The following is a 22,625-nucleotide window of genomic DNA, read 5'->3' as shown; positions in this document are numbered from 1 at the left end:
TGTTTTAGGTATTCTAGCTCCTTTGCCTTTCCATACAAATTTAGAATTAGCTTATCTATGTTTGCATAATATTTGCCAGGATTTTGTAAGACATGATTTAGACCTACCAATCATTTGTGCAAAATCTATATCTTTATTATGTCATGTCTTTCAAAGCATGAACACAATATGTGTTTATTTAGGCGTTCTTTGAGTCTTCTGTCTAAAATGAGTCTCTTGTAGACATGGAGCTTTATTCATATTAACCAAACTTGGAATCTCTCTTCCTATATGTTCTATTCTTTAGCTCTTACCCTTTAAGGAGTAGGTTTGAGAGTCATTCTTCCATGAAGTATCATTTAGTAACTCGGGATGATCTACATAATGATCCTTTTTAACTTTCTGAAGCATAAATTTAGGTACTTTTGTTGTTGTTGTTGTCTGATCAAACCATTTTATTAGGGGTTGGGCAGAAGATCAACAGGCTGAGGGGACATTGAAATTTGACATTGTCAGCTTCACAGTTGTCAAAACCTTAGGTACCTTTCTTGTTTTATCTGTTGATTGCTTGACTTGGTGTAATCTAGTTGTCAGCTATCAGGTGTAGCCAAGTCCCCCAGCTGATGGAGTGATCATTTACTTTATTCTTTTCAAAGGCCACTCTGTAGATAGTGGGAACACAGTTATCTCCCCCAGATATTTCTGAGGAGTTTCAAGGAGCTTGTGTTTTTCTTAGTTACACCTTATTTAACATTTTTGCCTCTGCTCTGTTTTATTTATTTTAAAATTTTCTATATATATATATTTTTTTTTAAGTAAAATTTTTAAAAAAAATTTTATTTGTAAGTATTCTCTACATCTAGTATGTGTGGGGCTTGAACTCACAACCTGGACATCAGTCTCTGCCAACTGAGCCAGGCAGGGGCTGCTGGTATACATGTGTGTATATATATATATATATATTTTTTTTTTAATTGAAGTATTGTTGACATACAGTGTTACATTAGTTGCAGGTGTACAACATAGTGATTCTATGTTATGCTCATCACAAGTAGTTACCATCTGCCACCATACAAATGTTATTATAGTACCATTGACTATATTCCTTATGCTGTCTGTACCTTTTATCCCTGTGACTTATTCATTCCATAACTGGAAGCCTGTGCTTTCCACTCCCTTTCATCCATTTTGCCCATTCCCTACCCCCTACCCTTCTGGCTACCATCAGTTCTCTGTATGTATCAGTCTGTTTCTGCTTTTTGTTTATTTGTTGGCCTTTTTTTTTTTTTTTTTGGATTCCACAGATAAATGAAATCATATGGTATTTGTCTTTCTCTGATTTATTTCACTTAGCATTCTGTTGTTTGGGTCTGTTCATGTTATCTCAAGTGGCAAGATCTCCACTTTTACGGCTGAATGATACTCCATTGTATATGTATAGACACCACATCTTTATCCATTTATCTATCAGTGGATGCTTGGATTGTGTCTATATCTTGGCTATTGTAAATAATGCTGTAATAAACATAGGGGTGCATATATCTTTTTTGAATTATTGGTTTTTTTGGGGGGGTAAACAATAGTGAAATTACTGGATCATATGGTATTTTTATCTTTAATTTTTTGAGGAACCTCTATATTGTTTTCCACAGTGGCTGCACCAATTTACATTCCTACCAACAGTGCATGAGGGTTCCCTTTTCTCTACATCCTTGCCAACGCTTGTTACTTCTTGTCTTTTTGATACTAGCCATTCTGACAGGTGTAAGATATCTCACTGTGGTTTTTATTTGCACTTCCATGATAATTAGTGATGTTCATCTTTTCATTTGTCTGTTGGCTGACTGTACATCTTCTTTGGAAAAATGTCTATTCAGGTACTCTGCCCATTTTTAATTGGAGTATTTGTGGGGTTTCTTGGTGTTGTTATATAAGTTTTTTGTATATCTTGACTATTGGCCTTTTATTAGACATATCATTTGCAAATACCTTCTCCCATTCAGTAGGTTGCCTTTTTGTTCTCTTGATAGTTTCCTTCACTATGCAAAAGCTTTTGCTCTATTTTAGATCCTACTTCTATCTTGCCTTTTTATTATCTGCCTTGATTCCTATAAAGCATCAGCCACAAAGCACGTAATTGTAGAGTTTCATTGAAAATTTGGGATTGATGGCAGGGATTATACTTAGCATAGTGAACAGCTTAAAATGGAGACACTCATTTATTTATAAGTTCCTTTGACATTTCCACTGTTGGCAGTTTGTTGACTATTTTTCCCTGAACCTCAGCCCCATGGCCTGTTGCTAGATCTTTTATGTACCTCTTGAATTGTTCTCATATGTCTAGCTTTTACTCCTTGCCTCCCTGCGCACCCCCCCCCCCCCAACTTCTTTACAGCTTTCCGCATACTTGAAATTCATCTTTCCTTCCTGAGATCTCCTTTCAGCTTAAGCTCTAGGAAGGTCTGGCTTCCCTTTGCTCAGTTTCACAGGCCCACTAAATGTTCTGCAAAGTGTAAGTATGCGTCAGGTGAGGGGCAAGAGCTGCATGAGACCCTTGGGATGGACCATGAGTGGATGTTATAGGCTCCATTTGGATCCTCAGAATAAAAAGAGATTGCTTAAGCAAAAGGCCTCAAAGAATTTGCCAGGAAAAGCATCTGTGTACTGACAACAACTGATGCAGGTCAGGTCCAGAAGCAGTGTTCTTGGAACTGTGTAGCTAGCTGTCTGTGGTCTGCTGGGCAGGGACTGGGTACAGACTGTTTAATTAATTATACTTCTATGTTTTTAGAACAATACCATCATTGGCCAGAGATTCTTTTTCAAGGCATTTTGCACTTCTTTCCCCACATATCCACACTGCTAACTCCCTCCCCTTTTCCATCTTTTTTCGGATTTCTTCTCAGGGAGACCTTCCATTGTCACTCAGTTTTATTTTATTTTATTATTTTAAAGATTTTATTTATTTATTTATTTATTTATTTATTCATTCATTCATTCATTCATTCATTCATGAGAGACACAGAGAGAAAGAGAGAGAGAGAGAGGCAGAGACACAGGCAGAGACACAGGCAGAGGGAGATGCAGGCTCCATGCAGGGAGCCTGACGTGGGACTTGATCCCAGATCTCCAGGATCGCGCCCTGGGCTGAAGGTGGTGCTAAACCACTGTCATTCAGTTTTAAAAAGCATTCTTTACACACACACTGACCACTTCCCTAGCTTTTCCTTAATCACTATCAAATGCAGTATTTATTTTACATATTTATCTTGTTTAATGTATATCTCTGCTGCTAGGATGTAAGTTCTATGAGGGCAGGAATTTTTGTCTATTTTGTTCATTGTTATAGCCCCAGTGGCTAGAAAGTGTGGCTGGCACATAGTTGGCTCTCAAAGAAAGTTTGTTGACTGACTGACTCTGAGATGCTCATTTCTTAGGGCTGTAGTTACTGTTATTTTAAACAACAAAATTTTCTTGCTGCAAATGTTTATATCTCTTTAAGAATATTATGAGCTGTTTAAGAGCTGGCTCCCTTTTATATGTATGGTTAAACAAGTCTTAGAAATTTATAAAAATGATATTATTGTTTTGTGACCTTTTCACAGTTTACAGTGGAAACATTAAAGACAATTAAAAAATTAAGTTATCCATAATGTCATCACTATAACATACATATTATTTTACTTTTGCTACCTCTTATTTCTCATTGATATGCATGCATGTACATAATTATAATGTACATGTTTTGCTATTTTCTCTTAATGCATAGACATTTTCCATGTATTTTTACATGAACTTCATAACTATACTTTTAAAGAAATACATAAATACTCCTTTGTATGACTATATCATAATTTATTTTGGGCATCTAGATTGCTTCTGTAATTTTTCTACATAAATATTTTTTAGTAGAAAATAAGTATTTTCTAAGTGTGGTCTGACTGGCACAGAGTGGAATGACGTATTACTTGCTTTGTAGATCCTAGCTTTTGTTAAAGTAGGTGAGGTTACATTTAATATTTTTGCGACAATCAATACTCTTCACTCGTAATAAGCTTACACAATTGTTTTCCCTTCATGTGCCCTTCTCAACTTGTGTTTCATATATATATATATATATATATATATATATATATATATATATATTAATTAAACCTGGTGCAGATATTTACACTTACCTTTTGGATGTATTACTTCCTCTAAAATTCTTTTTGATTCTGCAAATTGAATTAGTATTCTTTTTCTGTATTTTCACAGTAAATTTAAGTTGTTGGACAGCCAAGTATAGAACAGTGTATTTATACTTCTGGAACCTTTCTATTATTTGGGTGTTGTATTGGTTCTTATCTTCAACTTAACATGTTTTCACACTTTTCCTTCTGGTAACGACCTGACGCTCTGACTGTACGCCTAGGCATCAAATCCATATTGGGCCAGCAAAAGTCTTCCTTTGAGATGTTTCTGCTGGAGCTGATGGGGAAGGGTCTTTCTTTTCTGGTCATGGAACACTGAAGATGAAACCCTAGAGCTGTATATGGTATCAATTTCATTTATATGGAAAAGGTGGAGAACTCCTGATTTGGTTCATTGTCAAATGCTTTTTGTAGTATAATAAACTAAGTTTACAGAATTTTTATGATCCCTTCAGAGAAGAGAATGAATTTGGTCCAGCATGACTTTTTGGTGAAGTTGTGCTTATTTCTAGAATTAACTACTTCTTCTAAGTACTGATGCCATATTGTCCATTTGGATAAATAAATTTTAATTTTTTCCCAGGATCAACATCAGTCTCATCCATGACCTGATGAATATCATCACCTTCTAATCTATTACAATAAAATACAAACTGTAGTTAAGAAGAAAAATAGGCTCTTTACAGTTTTCGTTATACTAATATATGCCAAATAAAATTTTATAAAAATGGGTATTTTATTTCTCTGTTATTTCCATACAGTGATTTGTATGGAATGTCAGAGTAGTTTAAGAATGGCATTTTTAGTTATTTCTACAAAAAATAATTCATCAGACTCTTGCTTAAGGACATGGCTCTCATCATGATATTCTTTTTATGAAGAAATCACTTTTGTTTTAAGCAACTCTGTCAATGATACAGCTTTCTATAAACGTAAGGGTAAAGTACTTTGGGTAGCTGATGGTTATGCTCTTCAGTGGGAACTATTGTACATACTAAGAGGGCTTGAAACCTTGAGTGTGCTTAAAAAGGTTTTTTTTTTTTTTAAAACATGCTTTTGTAATCCTTTTGCTAAATTAGCGGTCCTGAATGAATGCAATTAATAAAGTACAAAATTGAAAATAAAGCTTATCAAAGCATATTTGGCTAATTTGGTATCTTTTGTTACCTGGGGAGGCTTCACATTTGAGCCTGACTTTAAGATTTGTAGTGTTTCACTAAGAGGTAGGAGGTATTTTAGGTGGGGAAAACAACATGAGTAAAGGCGTAGAGTTAATGGATTTAGGTTTTGAGAAGGGACTCCAAAGACATGAAGCTGGAAGTCTTACTAATTATTTATTGAGCACTTAACATATTTTAAGCATTGTTCTAAGTATTTATTCCTCACAAATAGTCTTTTGGGATAGTTGTTTTATTGTCTTCATTTTACCAGTGAGGAATCAGAAGGGTAGTAATGGTACGTGGTTATGAGAGTTTTTAAGTTTGAATTAGCTATGTGGAAGGTAAAAGAATAAAGCATTTTTACCAAATCCTTCAGATCAACTTAGATTCAAAAAAACAGTTAATCATTCAGGGGTTAAGAAAGTCTTATGTTAAATGCAAAGTTAATTGTTAAAATTTTATGGGAATATGTTGATAATTAAAATGTTAGAGTCATAGTGAAAGAGTCTAGGATTTTTAATATCTCTTTATTATATATTATGCCACAAATGAAGAAAACTGCATAAAAACATATATAACCTAATGACTTTTTAAATTTTTAAAATAAACACCCTTTAAAACTACTATGCAGGTCAAGAAAGAAATATTTGCTGGCCACCCCACAAGCCTTCCACATGCCCCTTTCCAGTCAGAGCCCATTCCTCTCCTTTGCTATAATTGCTATCCTGACTTCTATAGTAATTGCATCTATACATCTGTTTCTCATTTTGTTGCCCAAATGTGCATTCCTGAGCACTAAAATTTAGTTATGTGTTTTCTTGTTTGTTTCTCTTAATCTGCATGTCCTGCTGCTATTTGTCTTCCCTTTATCATTTGTTGAAGCAATCAAGTATTTTGACCCAGACAGATTTTGCCATCTGGGTTTGGCTGATTGCATACTTTTTCTTCATTCTCTGTATTTCCTGTAAATTAGGAGTTGGATCTAAAAGCTTGATCAAAGTTTAGATTTTATTTTGGGTAAGAACACTTCCTAGGTGTTGATGTTGTGTACTCTCCATGAAGATGTATGTAGTATCTGGTTGCTTCTTTTTTTTAGGATTTTTAGCAGTCACTGTTGCTTGAGACATACATCAGTGAGTTTTTATTGGGGCTTGCAAAATGGTGATATTTGAATTCTCTTATTCATCATTTATAAGGTGGAAGGCTTTCAATAAAAATAAACTTCTTCATCTACTATTTGGTTATTACCCAGTGGTACAGTTCAATTAGGAAAGGATAGATAAATGCTTTTTACTTTACCAATTTTAAAATAATTCATTAGTTCCCTCTTATTCTCTGAAGATAACCAATGAGTCTTAAGTATCATTATGAACCTGTTGATTTACTACAAGTAAATAACTATTTAATGCTCTCTATTTTATAGAGGCTTGGAGGAACCCTATTTTATGAATGCAGTGGATCTTAAAATATAAGGGGATCCTTGGATGGCTCAGCAGTTTAGCGTCTGCCTTTGGCCCAGGTTGTGATCCTGGAATCCGGGGATCGAGTCCCACATCGGGCTTCCTGCGTGGAGCTTGCTTCTCCAACTCTGCCTCTGCCTCTGTCTCTCTGTGTCTTTCATGAATGGATAAATTAAAAAAAAAAAAAAATGTGCTTTGGTTACCAACTCTTCCAGCTACTCTCTATATAACTCTTAGGATCAGCATGTTGAGATCTTGATGAGTATTGCTTCTAATCTATAGATTAATGTATGATTGCCTTTTTTTCTTTTTTTTTTTGGATCAGTCTTGCTATATGTCTGTAAAAATGTATGAATTTTTAAAAAAATCCAGCTTTCAATTTTGGTTTACTTCTATATAGTGTGTTATTTCCTTTTTTTTTTTTTTTTTTTTTGCTTTCCTCTATCCTTTTCTTCTTTATGCTTTCCTCAATTAATTTTATTTTTCCAGTGTTCTGAGAGCGATATAAATTTCCAGCCTTTCTGTTCTAAAGTATTCATTTGAGGTTATAAATTTCTCTAAGCACTGCTTTAGTTACAGCACACAGTTTTTTTTTTTTTTTTCTTTTTCAGGTTTTTTTGATATATAAACTATTACCATTTTGTAAACATATCATTTGATGTGTGTATCATACATTTCAAATTATTTTTATTTCATTGACTTATGACTTCACAGTTTCTCTCTTTGTATGTATCAGTTATCTATTGTTGCATAACCACCCCAAAACTTAATAACTTAAAATAATTCTTTTTCCCCTCAATTCTGTGTGTGGCTGGGCAGTTCCTCTGCTGGTTTTGTTTTGGGTTTGCCTGAGGCTGCATTCAACTAGAGGATTGACTACATGTGGGAAGGTTCAAGACAGCTTCATTCATATGTGGCTGATGGTGCTAGCTGTTGGTTGGGCTGCTTTGGTTCTCATCTGAGTGACTTTTTATCATCTAGTAGGCTATAATCAGTTTCCTCATATGGTAGTCTCAGCATTCCAAGAGGCAAAAATAAAAGCAAAAAGGTTTCTGCCACATTCTGTTGGTTAGAGCAAGTCAGAAGCTTGGCCCAGATTCAAGGATGGGAAAATAGATTCCTCCTTTTTAGGAGGAACAGAAAGAATTTGTCTTATATTTAATTTACCACAATTTCCAAACATTTGGGGATTTTTCTTGTATTTTTTTTTTTTAAGATTTTATTTATTCATGAGAGACACACAGAGAGGCAGAGACACAGGCAGAGGGAGAAGCAGGCTCCCTGTGGGGAGCCTGATGCACGACTGGATCCTAGGACCTGGGAATCATGATCTGAGCCAAAGACAGACACTCAACCATTGAACCACTCAGGTGCCCCTCTTTTTGTTGTTGATTAATAGCATAATTGCTTTGTAGTTATTCTTTTTTCATTATTTTATTTTTACTCCTTCTAGTAGTTTGGAAGTTACTATTTTTTTACTCTACTTTAATTAATTACCCTAGAAATTTTAACATGTTAAAAATTTGAAGCCTAAACATTAATCAGTAATACTTCATCCTCCTCCTAAGCAGTAAGATGACTTTAGAGTGATAGCTCCACTTACTTTCCTCCTGATTTATATGCATTTGTTGTGGTGAGAGTTTTTATTTAAGTACTAAAAGACATTTAGTGCATTATTGTTTTATGTAATATTCAGAGTTAAGTATATAGTTACTACTTTCGTTGCTCTTCATTTGTTTTTGCAACCTACATCTTCCTACTGAAATCACCATCCTTGCCACCACCAATATGACCTTTGTACAAATCTACTAATTATGAACTTTTTCCATTTTGTCAGATAATGTCTTTATTTGCCTTCATTCATGAAAGTGGTTTTTTCCCCTGCACATTTAATTCTTGATTGGTAGGGATTTTCTTTCTGTCCATTGAATGTTTGATTCTACCATGTTCTGGTTTCCAATACTACTAATGAGAAGTCAGCTATTTATAACTGTTACCCCTTTGAAAGTAATGGGTCTTTTTTTTCCCTCCTCTACCTGGTTTTAAGGATTTATCTTTATCTTTGATTTTCTGGTGCTCACTATGATTTGGTGATGCATGGATATTTTAATCTATCCTGCTTAGGATTCACTGGGCCTTTTTGACTTTGTGGATTGCCTTGTTTTCTTTTTTTATTCTTTCTGGACACCAGTTGAGATACTTTTATTGTAAGCACTTTTTACTTTTTTTTTTTTTTTTTTTTTAAAAGCACTTCACAGATTTGTGTTTCATGGGGGGGCATGTTGATCTTCTCTGTATCATTCCAATTTTATAGTACATTGCTGCTGAAGTGAGCACTGTATCTCTTTTTTGTTATTCATCTTTTTGCTTACTTTTTGTTACACTCTGGTTAGCAAATTCTCATTTAGCTCCTAAATTGTTAATTGTATCTGCCTCTGTGAAACCTACTAAAATTATTAAGTATTACATTTCACTTTTTGTATTTTTAATTCTTTAAAATTCTATTTGGCTCTGGGGTGCCTGGTTAGCTCAGTTGGTTAAGCATGAACTCTTGATTTCGGCTCGGGTCATGATCTCAGGGTTGAGACAGAGCTCTGTGCTGGGCATGGAGCCTGATTAAGATTGTGTCTCTCCCTCTGCCCCCTCCCCTCCAATTCTGTTGGCTTCTCTTATGTCTATCTCGCTCTCCTTTTTTTTTTTTTTTTTTTTTTAATAATTTCCTTGTTTTGGTAGATAACTTTATTTTGTGTATTTATATCTTTAAATATGGTCTGCATTTTCTAATAGGATGTGTTTGGAAATTCAAACATCTGAAATCTTCTTGGGTTTCCTTCTGTCTTAATTTCTACTGGTTCCTGTTTATGGAGTCTGGTTTGCTCTGTGCTTGGTTATTTTTGATTACGGTCTAGACATTTTATTTAAAGTTCTAGGAATAATTTTGAGGCTTATAGTAAACATACTTTCCTTTTAAGAGGCAAGTTTGCTTCTTACAGTGCCTGGGAGCAATATTCAGGGAACAACTTAAATCAAGTTCCTTTTTTTTTCTTTTTAATTTTTTTTTTTTTTTAAGATTTATTTATGATAGGCACACAGTGAGAGAGAGAGAGAGAGGCAGAGACACAGGCAGAGGGAGAAGCAGGCTCCATGCACCGGGAGCCCGGCGTGGGATTCGATCCCGGATCTCTAGGATCACGCCCTGGGCCAAAGGCAGGCGCTAAACCGCTGCACCACCCAGGGATCCCTAAACCAAGTTCCTTAAGAGCACATTCTAAAATTTTTAGTACAGCGTTTTAATAGACAGATGGAAGACTCACATTTCAGATTTCATGTTTTTGTTTCCCGAAGGAGTTCTATCCTTGTATGTCCACGTCAGTGTCTTGTTAATGCCTTTCAAATCAGCATCTCCACTCTTGTACTTCAAATCTCAACTTTTAAACATCTCAACTTTTAAAAATTCCATATAGTTATCACTGGGACTTGAAATTGAACATGTTTACTATGAGTCTAATTATTATTTCCCTGAATGCTTTTACTGTTGTTATTCTTTTGTAGTTAACAGAATCCCTGTCCTCTAGCAGCTCAGGCTGTAAATTGTGAAACTTGAGGAAAGTGGTCTTTGCCTTTCATGGCATCAGTTTGGAGCTGATCGTTTCTTATATCTCCTCCATCTTTACACAGTTCTTAAACTCTGTGCTCTTCTCCACTCATTTCCATGTTCAGTTGAACCTTGAACAATGTAGGGATTAGGGGTGAACCCCTGCACAGTTGACAATCTTTGTATAACTTTGGCCTGTCCCCAAATTTAACTACTAATATCCTACTATTAACTGACCAGAAGACTTACTGATAACATAAACATTGATTAACACTTAACAGTGTGTTGTCTTATGTACTACATTCTTACAATAATTCTTACAATGACTCTTAACAATAATGTACACTAGAGAAAAGAAATTATTACTCAGAGAATCGTAAGGAGGGGAAAATATATTTACAGTTCTATTCTGTAAAAAATCTGTAAGTAAACCTGCACAATTCAAACCTGTGTGAAGGGTCAGCTATAGTTCCCAGCTCTGATCTACTCCCTCACCATGTCATTTCTGACAGTTTTCCTGTCTTTCTTTCCATTCCCAGAGTTGCTTTGTATGTTCAGGTCTTCGCCTCTGCCCTTATTAACCTCAGTTGAGTGTGCCATGCACACACACACACGATATTTGATATGGCTATGGAAGTGAATTGAAAGCAGTTAGAGATGAAAAGGAAACTATGTAGAAAGGAGGTGGAAAAATTATAGTAGTTTATGTGAGAAATTTTGATGGCCCAATTTGAAATCTTGTCAATAGAGATGAAGAGAAGAACATAGAGAGCGATTGGGTATGAAGAGTATGAGAGAAAGGGAGAATACCTGAGAATAATTCCCAAGTTTTGATTCAAGTGGTGGTGTAGGTGAAGGTACGTTCACTGGGTTAGGGCCCAGGTTCAGTATGAGAAGGTGAAGAAGAGATTTGGGGTAGGAAAATAAGTTCAGATGTATTCATTGACTATTATTCAATTTTTAGAATTTTGTTTTGGAATATACTAATAAATTGATTATCCTATCATTAATGAAGCAGTGTTTTAAAACCAATTCACTGTTTACAAAAGAATAATAATGATTTAAAAAAAATCTTGGACATCAACTGGATTGAATAATTCTTTCTATTCTTCTACTCCCACTAGTGATTAGTTGTAGCAATGTTATTTCACCTGTCACTTTAAATGAATGTTGACTCCATTTTTATTAGCCTTAAAACTTTTGCCTGTTTTTTAAACGATATGTGTATAGGAGAGGTATAAAAAAAAAGTATATGCTTAATTTTCTGCTTATACATAATTTGTATAATTTACAAAATTTAAGGTAGTAGTAGGATCTGTAAGAAGAGTTTTTTTTTTTTTCCCCTTTAGAAGAGGTTCGTACATTACCACAAGTCTAGGAAACACTGGCCGAGTTCACCTAGAATGAAATGAGAAAAACATTAGGGTCAAAAATACTGTTCTGGTTAACTAAATTCTGATTGAAGTTTTCAGAATTGTGTCTTTTTTTACTTTGTTTGAAAGCTCTTACCTAAAAACTTCTTTCAATTTTTGACAGTTTCTTTTTCCTAGTCTTATAGTTGTCTCCTTCCATTTTTAGAGAAAGTTCCTGTCTATTTTATGTTTTGCTGGGAATACTAAGGAACAGTTAACTCCCATTTTCCTCTCCCTCACCTCTGCAAAAATAAAGGACTAACAAAACACATTCTGTTACGTTCTTAGGAAAAAGTCTTTTCTAGGTTTCAGTTAGGTTTTTTTTTTTTAATTTTCTTACTTTATTGAAACTTTATTGATACACAGTAAACTGTTGATACTTAAAGTACACACCTTGATGAGTTTTGATATATAACATCTGTGAAACAGTACTACAATCAAGGTAAGGAACATTTTATCTCCCCAAAGTTCCCTTGTGGCCCCTTTGTAGTCAGTCCTCTCCCTGCCCCTAGCTTGAAGCAACACTGATCTGCTTTCTGTAACAACAGATTGGTGTTGGTTGCTCTAGAATTTCATGAGTGGAATCATATGCTATATACTTTTTTTGTCTAGCTACTTTCAGTGTAATGCTTTTGAGATTTATCTATGCTGTGTGTATCAATTGTTTTTTAATTGTTGAGTACATTTTATGGATCTACCACAATTTTTTAATCCTTCGGCTTATTGATGAACATTTGGATTGTTTCCGGGTTTTGACTATTAAAAATAAAGCTGCTATGAACATTTGAACAGACTTTATATATGGACATATGCTTTTATGTCCCTTGAGCAAATACTTAGTAGTGGAATGACTGGGTCGTATGGTAGTGTATGTTTAACTTTTTAAGAAATTTGCCAAACTGTTTTCCAAAGTGCTTGTATTATTTTATATTCCCATCGGCAGTATAGGAAGATTCCAGTTGTTCCACATCCTTGATAACTCTTGGTGTGATCAGTCTTTTTAATCCGAGCCATTCTAGTGGGCATAAGCAGTGGTTTCTCACTGCTTAATTTTCACTGTGGTCTTAATTTTCATTTTCTTTTTTTTTTTTTTTTTAATTTTCATTTTCCTGTTTTCTTTTGTTTCATAGTTTTAGCTCTTACACTTCAGATTACTTTTTTTGGTATATGGTGTGCAATAAATGTTAAGGTTAATTTTTTTTTTAACATATGGCTATCCAGTTAATCTGGTACCATTTGTTAAAAAGATTCTTTCCCCATTGAATTGCTTTAGCACCTTTGTCTTAAGCTATATATGTGTCTATCTTTCTCGACTCTTCTGTTTCTTTGATCTATATTTGTACTCTAGTATCACACACTCTTGTTTACTGTAGCTTTATGTTAAGCCTTGAAATGAGGTACAATTCTTCTGACTTTGTTCTTTTCCAAAATCTATTGGTTATTCTAGGTCCTTTGCAATTATAAATGAATTTTAAAATCACTTTCTTACTCTCTGCAAAAAACTCTGATGGGGTTTTTATTGGGATTGCATTGGATTTCTAAATCATTTTGGGGGAGAATTGACATGTTAACAATGTTGAGTCTTCTGGTCCATGAGCATGATACATCTCTCAATCTAGTCATTTATGATTTCTCTGCAGTGTATTGTAGTTTTCAGCATGTAGGTCTTGCACATTTTCTTTTTCTTTCCAAATTTATTGTGAAATATTTAATATTTTGGATGCTTTTGTAAATGATATATTTAAAATTTCAGTTTCCAATTGTTTTTTGCCTATATATAGAAGTACAGTTGATATTTATGTATGGATATACCTGGAACCTGGCCAAACTCACTTAGCTTTTTTACAGGTTCCTTAAGATTTTCTGTATAGATGTTTATAGAGTCTGCAATAAAGATAGTTTTACTTCTTCCTTCCAATTCTATGTACCTTTTATTTCTTTTCTTACCTTTTTGCACTGTGTTTTCCAATAACAGTATTGTATAGAAGTCATGAGAATTGGCATCTTGGCCATATTCTGGAATGGAGACTCAGTCTTATAAATATGGTGATAACTGTAGGTTTTTTCTTTTTCTTAAAGATTATTTATTTATTTGAGAGGGAGCACGTGTGTGCACGCAGGGGTTGGGGGAGGGACAGAGGGACAGAAGGACAGAAGGAGAAGCAGACTTCCCGCTGAGCAAGGAGCCAGACAGGGAGGGGCTCAATCCCAGGACGCTGAGATCAGTACCTGAGCTGAAGTCAGTCTCTTAATCAACTGAACCACCCAGGCGCCCCATAGCTGTAGGTTTTTGTTGATGTCCCTTTCAGATTGAAGAAATTCCTCTTTATTCCTAGTTTGATTAGAGTTTATGATTAATAGGTGTTGAGTTTTATCAAAGGCCTTTTCTGTATGTCTATTGATATCATGGTTATTTTTTTTAGATTGTTAATATAGATGAATTATGGATTGATTTTCATATGTGAACCTGACCCTTCCATTTCTTGGATATATCCTTCCTATACTTTTTATAAATAGTTGGTTATTGGTCTTGTCTTTTTTTTTTTTTTTTAATGTGTTTGCCAAAGAAAAAGGAGAAGTTGGCACAAAGCACTTCTTGCAGCATATCGTAATGCAGAGGTTATCTTGAGGGAACACACCTGTAGTTTGAATTCTAAGCTAAACTAGCCACTTTTTTGGGGGGAACATCATTTTTATCTGAAAGAATGACTAAATAACTATAGTTATTTGGCCTTGAGTATTGCAGACATTCTCTTATAGTACCTTCAAGGAAACACTGCAGTGTTTGTTGCTAATGTTACAATTTAAGCTTTCAAATGACTATTGGAATTTGGAAAACTTGTCTCTGCCACCATGAGCTCGATAGCTTCCCAATGGTTAAGACTGTTCTGATGAGATCGGTGGCAGTATTAACAAATATAATTCTAAAAAATATTGCATAATATATATTACATTTGGAAAGTCTACTACACAATTCGGTGATCATTATTTTCCAAAAGACTAATGCATATTACAAAATTTTGCATGGATAAAAGATCCATTGGAAGGGTAAATATAATGTGATCAATAGATTTTATTGTATAAGGTACAAAAGTTCATTGATAGGGTTTCCAGACTGCACTGTAACATTACAGTATCCAGGAAGAATATCCACAGTTATGAAAATACTCCTCTTTTACAACTACCTATCTCTATCACAATAGGTAGCAAGAATGGAGACTCTAATATGAGAACCCAGTCTTCTTGTATTAAGTCAGACATTAATGAGATTTTCCAAAATGTAAAACAATAACACTTTCCTTACTAAATGTTTTGTTTGGAAAAATAAAGCTATTTTTATAAAAATTTTATTTAACATGTAATATCTGTATTATCTTTAAATGAAGTTTTTTATATCCTCAAGTGTAACAAGACAACTGATGATTAATGATTGTTGTAGATATTACAGATAATCATGCGATTAGTGTGCAAATCAGCATATTTTGAACATTTTGAATACCTTTATTTTAATGTAGTTAGCTTATAAATTGATCTTTTCATAGCCAAAAGGAATACACAAGAGTAGACTATGTCTTTTGTTTTATAGCCTTTATTAGTTTCATAGGATAAAAATCAAGAAAAGGAAAATACTGAATATTTGTTAGAATTGAATCTGCCTACTAGTAGATCATAGTTTTGGAAGTAAGTTAACTTCTCTCCAGTTTTTAGCATGACATTTCCAGTGAAAAAATGTTACCCAATATAGGTTTCTAGCATACTGTTCTAATTTATCCTTAATGATCTATATGTCTTTATATCATTAATATTTTCAATATTGAGAACATTGATAGAAAACCTTAAAGAATTCTTTGAAAGGAGGAATTTAGAAAGCCTTATAAAAGGGGGTTATAATTAACTGTACATGCCTGAACATATATAAAGGCATTTTCTGAAACAGCTTTGCAATCTTATAAAAACTCTAAAACACATAAACAATCCTGTAATACAATTGAAAATAGAAAAAAATAAGAAAGCTAAGCACTTTTAGAATGGGAGCATCTACTGAATTGTAGTTGTTTGGCTTTCTAGCCTTTTTCAGTGACCTGGTATCTTATTATCGAAAGTGTTCATTCTACACATTGATGGAGTTCAACTAAGTGTTGAACATAGAGGATTGAATGATATATGCCCTCAATAGTAGACATGAAGGTGTGCTACCCAGTTTCCCCTTTGAAGAAGGGCCTACTGTCCAGCTGTAAGGAGTTGGATCACCAAGTAACCCGTTCTGGCCACACCTTGGGGTCTGTCTTAGTTGTAGAGCCACTTTGCCTGAGTTCATGCCTTCCCTGGAGCAGCATGGATTTGTAGACCAAGCAAGATAAAGGCAAAAAGACCTGGCTCTTTCAACCCTTCACAGAGCCCTCTGATGGACAGTACTTGCTACAGGGCTTCCTTCCTGATTGGTTGAAAAACTTTTTAAAAAGATTTTATTTATTTATTCATGAGAGACATAGAGAGGCAAAGACTCAAGCAGGCTCCATGCAGGGAGCCCGAGGTGGGGTGCCATCCTGGAACTCCAGGATCACACCCTGAGCTGAAGGCAGATGCTCAACCACTGAGCCACCCAGGTGTCCCATGATTGATTGAAATTTTATTGGGCCTGCATCAGTTTCAGTTCTGTCCACACTTGCTTTCCTTGCCTTCCTTTCATAGGTATTAATCCCCCATAAACATTTTGTATCCCAAGTACCACTTCTGGTCTACTTTGGAGAGACCAACCTGCAGTAGCTCAAGATCTCACGAAACTGATTTATTGGGAGGAACTATCAATCAGTCTGGAGATTTAAAATGTGATCAATGTTGTATAGAAGCATAGAGTCCTATGGTAGTGTGTTATAAAAAGAACCTAAGCCTGGTTATATTACTGTTTAGGATTAGTGGTCAGACCTAGGTGTAATTGCCTGATTAATCACTTTGAGTAGCATGAACTATCACTTCCTTACTTAGGCAGTTTTTTTATTTGTAATGTCTAATGACACAGGTCTTTCCTCCTTTAGGCTATTAACCAGGGATTGCTCAAATGGCTGGGAGAAGATTCCCAGCAGCAAGAGAGGAGGGCCCAAGGCACAAATATTTTTTAAGCCCTCGCTTGCATCAGCTTGCTAATATCCCATTGACTGAAGCAGTTCATATGGCCAAGCCTTACTTCAAAGATAGCAAAATAGACTCCACATCTCCATGGGAAAATTTATAAAATGAGTGTGTGTATATTAAAAATTACTAATATAATGCTTGATACAGTAGTAGTTAATATTTATTGAGCACTTTCTATAAATAATACTGAGTAAGGGGCAACTGAAACATATTTAATATATTCTGTCTCTGTGTGATATGAAAAAGAAGGAACTCTCTTTTGGGGAGAATTTAGTATATTCTTCTGATATCTTAAAGTAACTTTTATGATGGGAACAGTTTGCAAATAAAGCTCTCTTTTCTTTTTCTCTGCAGTAAGAAAAATGGAAAACCACCATTACAGAACAATGAGGTAAAGTTTTAACTAATCTACTCTTTGGGATTTCGTATGTATTTATTTTGTTACATAATTTTGAAGATTTATTTATTTATTTTAGAGAGAGAGAGAGCCCACGAGCAAGCAGGGAGAGGGGCAGAGGGAGACCATCTATTTTTTTTTTAAAGATTTTATTTATTTATTCATGAGAGACACAGATTGAGAGAGAAAGGCTAAGACACAGGCAGAAGGAGAAGCAGACTCCATGCAGGGAGCCCAACGTGGGACTCGATCCCGGTGCTAAATCGCTGAGCCACCCGGGCTACCCAGAGGGAGAGAATCTTAAAGCACCCTTACCTAGTGAGTGCAGAGACCCACTTGGGGATCAATCCCAGACCCATGGAATCATGACCTGAGCTGAAACCAAGAGTTGGAGGCTCAACCTATTGAGTCCTTCAGACATCCCTTGTTACATAATTTTGAATTAGGATAAAATCATATAATTTTAGAATTAGAAGGGAACTTAACTATTATCTTCATTCTGCTGTATATTATAGCAATTCTTTTTGACATAGGATTCCTTGATAAGTGACTTCTAGTATTTACATGAATCTATTCATTTGATAAGCAGTACATATAATTTTAGAATTAGAAGGGAACTTAACTATTATCTTCACTCTGCTGTATATTATAGCAATTATTTTTGACATAGGATTCCTTGATAAGTGACTTCTAGTATTTACGTGAATCTGTTCATTTGATAAGCAATCTATTCATTTGATAAGCTATATTAATTATAGCCCACGATGAGATTAATCTTTCCCTCTGCCCTCTTAGTGATTGATTGTATTTTGTCTTTCCTAGCCACTCAGGACAGGGCTGCTCTATTTTCTCTAATGGACTCATATTGTTTGAAGATAGTCATATCTTTGAAGTCTTTTTTTCCCAACCCCTCATTCCTTCAAGTGTTTCTTAACTTGTCATGGTTTCCAATCCTTTTTCAATTCTGTATACATTCTTCTGGACCTATACTGGTTAGTTTGTCTAGCCGTTATTTTTAGACTACAACATAGTTCTATGACTAGTGTGGAATACATCAGCACTATTACATATCTAGTTATGAAAGCTTTATTGCTGAAATTCTGCCTAAAATTATTTTTACTTCTTTAGCCCTAACTGCTGTTTACATTGAGTTGAATTATGAATTATAATCTTCAGGTATCTTTCTGATGAACAACTTTGTTGACAGATTCCATACATCTGCATTCATCAGTTGATTTCTTTTTTCTTTTTTAATAACTGCTTTATTGAGATATAATTCAAAGACCATATAATTTATCCATTTAAGGATATAATTCAATGGTTTTAGTATATTCACAGAGTTGTGTGGCTAACTAATTTGAACTTTTTATCTCCCCAAAGAGAAATTCCATTACCACTAATAATCACCCCTGATTACCCTCTTTTCCTAGCCCCTAAAAACCATCAATCTGCTTTCTGTTTCTATGATTTGCCTATATATCAGACATATTATTTAAAAAGAATCATGTAGTATGTGCTCTTTTGTGACTGGCTTCTTTTCACTTAGCATGATGTTTTGGAGGTTTATTTGTTTTGTTATGTGTATCAGTATTTCATTCCTTTTTATTGCCAAATAATATTCCTTTGTATAGATTTACAACATTTTATTTATCCATTTATCAAGTTGAGGGAAACTTAGGTTGTTTTCATATTTAGGCTATTATGAATAATGCTGCTATGAATATTCATGTGCAGTTTTTGTGTCAACCTGTATTTTTGTTTATTTTGGGTATATACCTAGGAGTGGAATTGCTGCGTCACATGGTAACTCAGTTGATTTCTTTTAAATATTAATTTATTCCTATATATGGCAGCTTATTGGATTAATATTATTAGTCTATACTGTAGTATGTCTGTCCTGTTAGTGTAATTTTGAATGTAATTCTGACTTCTAGTATGGTAGGTAGAAGACATTATCCATAATTTAAATTGGCCTTCTCTTTCTTCTTCACAATTGCTGATAGTATTGACTACGTAAAGACCAAGGAAATTTACGCTGGCATCTCTTAATCTTTGTTTGTTTGCTTATTTTTGGTTATGGTTTATTTGGCTATAATTACATCCAACTATAGCAAAATCTGGTTCATACTTCTCTATTAAGGGCCACAGTAATTTTATAAGAAATGTGAAATTCCTTGAATAATCTATTAATGCTTTTATTAGGTCAGTCTCTCAACAAATATTGATTGAGGCCTTCATATATGCCTCGTAATTGGTCTTGGCCCTGGGTGTGTAGCAGATGTAAATGAAAGTCCCTACCCTTATGGAACTTACAATATACATGTCAGTTAGTATACTAGTATAATGTCCTTAAAAAAGAAGAAAATGGGAAGAGTTAGGCATGACTTATTCTTAGGAAACTCATGCTGGCTTCTAGTGATTAGTATCTCTTAAATTTTCCCAAGTCCTCCATATAATGTCTGTTCTCTGAATATCCTGAAGATTGATATCAAAAATTGCTGTTCTTTGGTTTCTATGATCTTTTTCTCTCACTTTGAAAAATGGGACAAGGTATGCTTATCTCATTGTCTGGCATATCTCCATCTTCATAATCTCTCATGTCTAAATTATATCTGAATAATCAAACCTTAATTATCTTAGTTATATCCACCATCTGCATATCATATCTTCCAAGTTCTAGGACATCATTAAAACTTGTCAGTACAACTAAATTCATTCACTGGTTTTTTTAATTCTGTTTTTTGTACAACTTTTTTTTAGCATATACTTATTTGCTCATTGTATAGTGTGAGCAATATAACTTTAGGTTACATGAATTTTTTGACAAAAGGGTTAAATATAGTATGCATACTTATACCACATTTGTAAAATTTATAAGAAGTGAACACACATATATACATATGTGCTAAAATGAAGACTGGTAGGATATGTGCAAAATATTAATAGTTGATACCTCTAAATGGTAGGTATAGGCTCCTTATTTTTGCTCATCAGAATTTTCCAATTTTTCTATAGTGAATGTTATTTACAAAGGAAAGCAGTTAAAAAGGGAATTTTTTTCATTGACATTTTTTATAATTTTGCTGAGATGGTACAGTTTTCACACATGAAATTTAGGAAGGAGAGGAAAATTTAGTAGAGTTAGCAGTATAAAGAAATAGTTGACTTGATTTAAAAATACTTATTTAATTTTGATGGCAGTATACATGATATAAAATTTAAAATATATAAAGGTAAACATTGGTGGATTTCTAGAGAACTGTAAACTCAGATGGGAAATTTAGTATTCCCATGCATATTTTATACCAGTAGGGTTTGTGTATGTATGTATATCTTCATAAACAATATAGGTAGAATTATTTTGCATATTAAAAAAGTTTATGATTTTATGATACATGGTATGTACCATTCTTTTTCTTCAGCATATTTTTAGATCCTCTTAATGTATATTTGATAGCTGTAGATCTAGTTAATTTAACTGTTCTGTAGGATTTTGTATAAATAGTGCTTTTTTATAATTGGGTAGAATTTTCATTGCATAAATTTCATATAGTTTATATAATTTCATTGATGCACATTTTGGTTTTTGATTTTATAATATAAAGTGTGCAAATGTTCTTCATTTATTTAAACATATGTGCAAGTATATCAGTACAATAAGTTCCTAAAAGTAAATTTGCTGAGTTATTTTACATTTTACAGTCTGTGTACATTTTACATTTTGATAGATGGTACACAGTAGCTGTATCAATTTATACTTTGTCCAGTAGTATACAGGAATGCTTATACTCTTGTCAGTGCCATATGGCCTTTTATTTTGCTTGTTTCAGATGTCTATTTCAGTCCATTCTAGTTCATCTCACCTTTCTAAGTTGATTGACCCTTCAATAGGAACTTCACTTTGCTCTTTGACCTTGTTGCCTCCTGAATGTTCGGTACATTATTTTCTGGTTGCATAATTTCTTTAACTGTTTTAATGGTCTTTATCTACTGGTTTGCTTTTTCAGTAATTTACATTTTAAAATGATATCCTCAAAGTATTTATATATATATATATATTAAGATTTTATTTATTTATTCATGAGAGACACAGAGAGAGAGAGAGAGAGAGGGGCAGAGACAGGCAGAGGGAGAAACAGGCTCCATGCAGGAAGCCTGATGCGGGACTTGATCCTGGGTCTCCAGGATCACACCCTGGGCCGAAGGCGGTGCTAAACCGCTGAGCTACCCAGGCTGCCTTATTTTTTTGTATTTTTAAAGAAATACTGGAAAGTACAGAGGTGGGGGAAAGTCAGTTGTGAATTTAAAAATGAATTCGTAGAAGAAGCTAGTAGTGTTTATGAAATGTACTGTCTCTGTAGGTACTCTCTCCTTTAGATTGGTTCCAGGTATGAATTTTATTATGTGCCAAGAATGGTAGAGCATCATGGTATTTCAGCCTTTCTGAACCAGCTAGTTGTTTGGTCTAGGTGTTTCTTTGCAGAACATGCTGTGATGACTTTAGGAAATATATATGCAATTCTTTCATGGCTTGAAATGTAATGGAAATCAAGTCAGGCTTACAGGTGGCTTATGATTTAGAAGTGATGACAATAGGAACAGAAATAAAAGAGGAATTAACATTTTAAAGTGCTTCAATGTGACTTTCTTATATCTTTTTTTAAAACCTTCCTCGAAAAAAAAAAAAACTTCCTCGTTTTTTTTAGATCATTTCTTGAAAGCAGCTAGAAGCTAGAAATAGGTAATCCTCTATTTAAGTCAGAAGATGGCCATTATATTATTACTCTATTTAAGGGTGTTAACTCCATGCGCAGTGGGGTGAGGTAGGGAGGCAGTGATAAGAGGAAAAACTTGAGAGTAGAAGTTTAACTTTCTTTTTTAAATTTTTTTTATTATTTTTAAAAGATTTTTTTGTTTATTTATGAGAGAGAGAGAGAGAAAGAGAGAGAGAGAGAGAGAGAGAGAGAGGCAGAGACACAGGCAGAGGGAGAAGCAGGCTCCATGCAGGGAGCCTGACATGGGACTCGATCCCAGATCTCCAGGAACAGGCCCTGGGTGGAAGGCGGTGCTAAACCTCTGAGCCACCCCGGCTGCCCTTTCTTTTTTTAAAAGGTAGTTGGTATCTATTGCTTTGTCTTTATTCTTTTCTTCCTATGTTTTCTCAGTTTGGGGGAAGTAAAAGGGGAGATTTCTGTTGAAGTGATAGGATTTGGCTTGAGAATAGACTAGCTAAAGTAAATAGACTGTGAGTAGTGTTTTGGTCTGTTTTATTTACTGATGTGTTCCCATCATTCTG

The 22,625-nt window shown here is 34.3% G+C and overlaps 1 protein-coding gene across 5 annotated transcripts in view; it reads left to right on the top strand.

The window, feature by feature from the left end:
• The window catches only part of ABCD3 (ATP binding cassette subfamily D member 3), a 77,768-nt gene that overhangs the window by 5,701 nt on the left and 49,442 nt on the right, over positions 1-22,625 (top strand). For 4 of the 5 annotated variants that reach the window (XR_007411479.1, XM_025417582.3, XM_035717995.2 and 1 more), the window contains exon 2: positions 17,287-17,323. Coding sequence is in view for 3 of the 5 variants with exons in the window: in XM_025417582.3 (XP_025273367.1) it covers positions 17,287-17,323 (37 nt within the window). In the remaining 2 variants the exon portion in view is untranslated. Of the gene's footprint in view, positions 1-17,285; positions 17,324-22,625 lie in introns of those variants that run through there. The other variant, XM_049111655.1, reaches the window with a different exon arrangement.

This window comes from Canis lupus, chromosome 6 (assembly GCF_003254725.2).
Source record: "Canis lupus dingo isolate Sandy chromosome 6, ASM325472v2, whole genome shotgun sequence".
Lineage (NCBI taxonomy): Eukaryota > Metazoa > Chordata > Mammalia > Carnivora > Canidae > Canis > Canis lupus.
The sequence above is the reverse complement of the archived record's forward strand: the minus strand, read 5'-3'. Positions and strand labels throughout refer to the sequence as shown.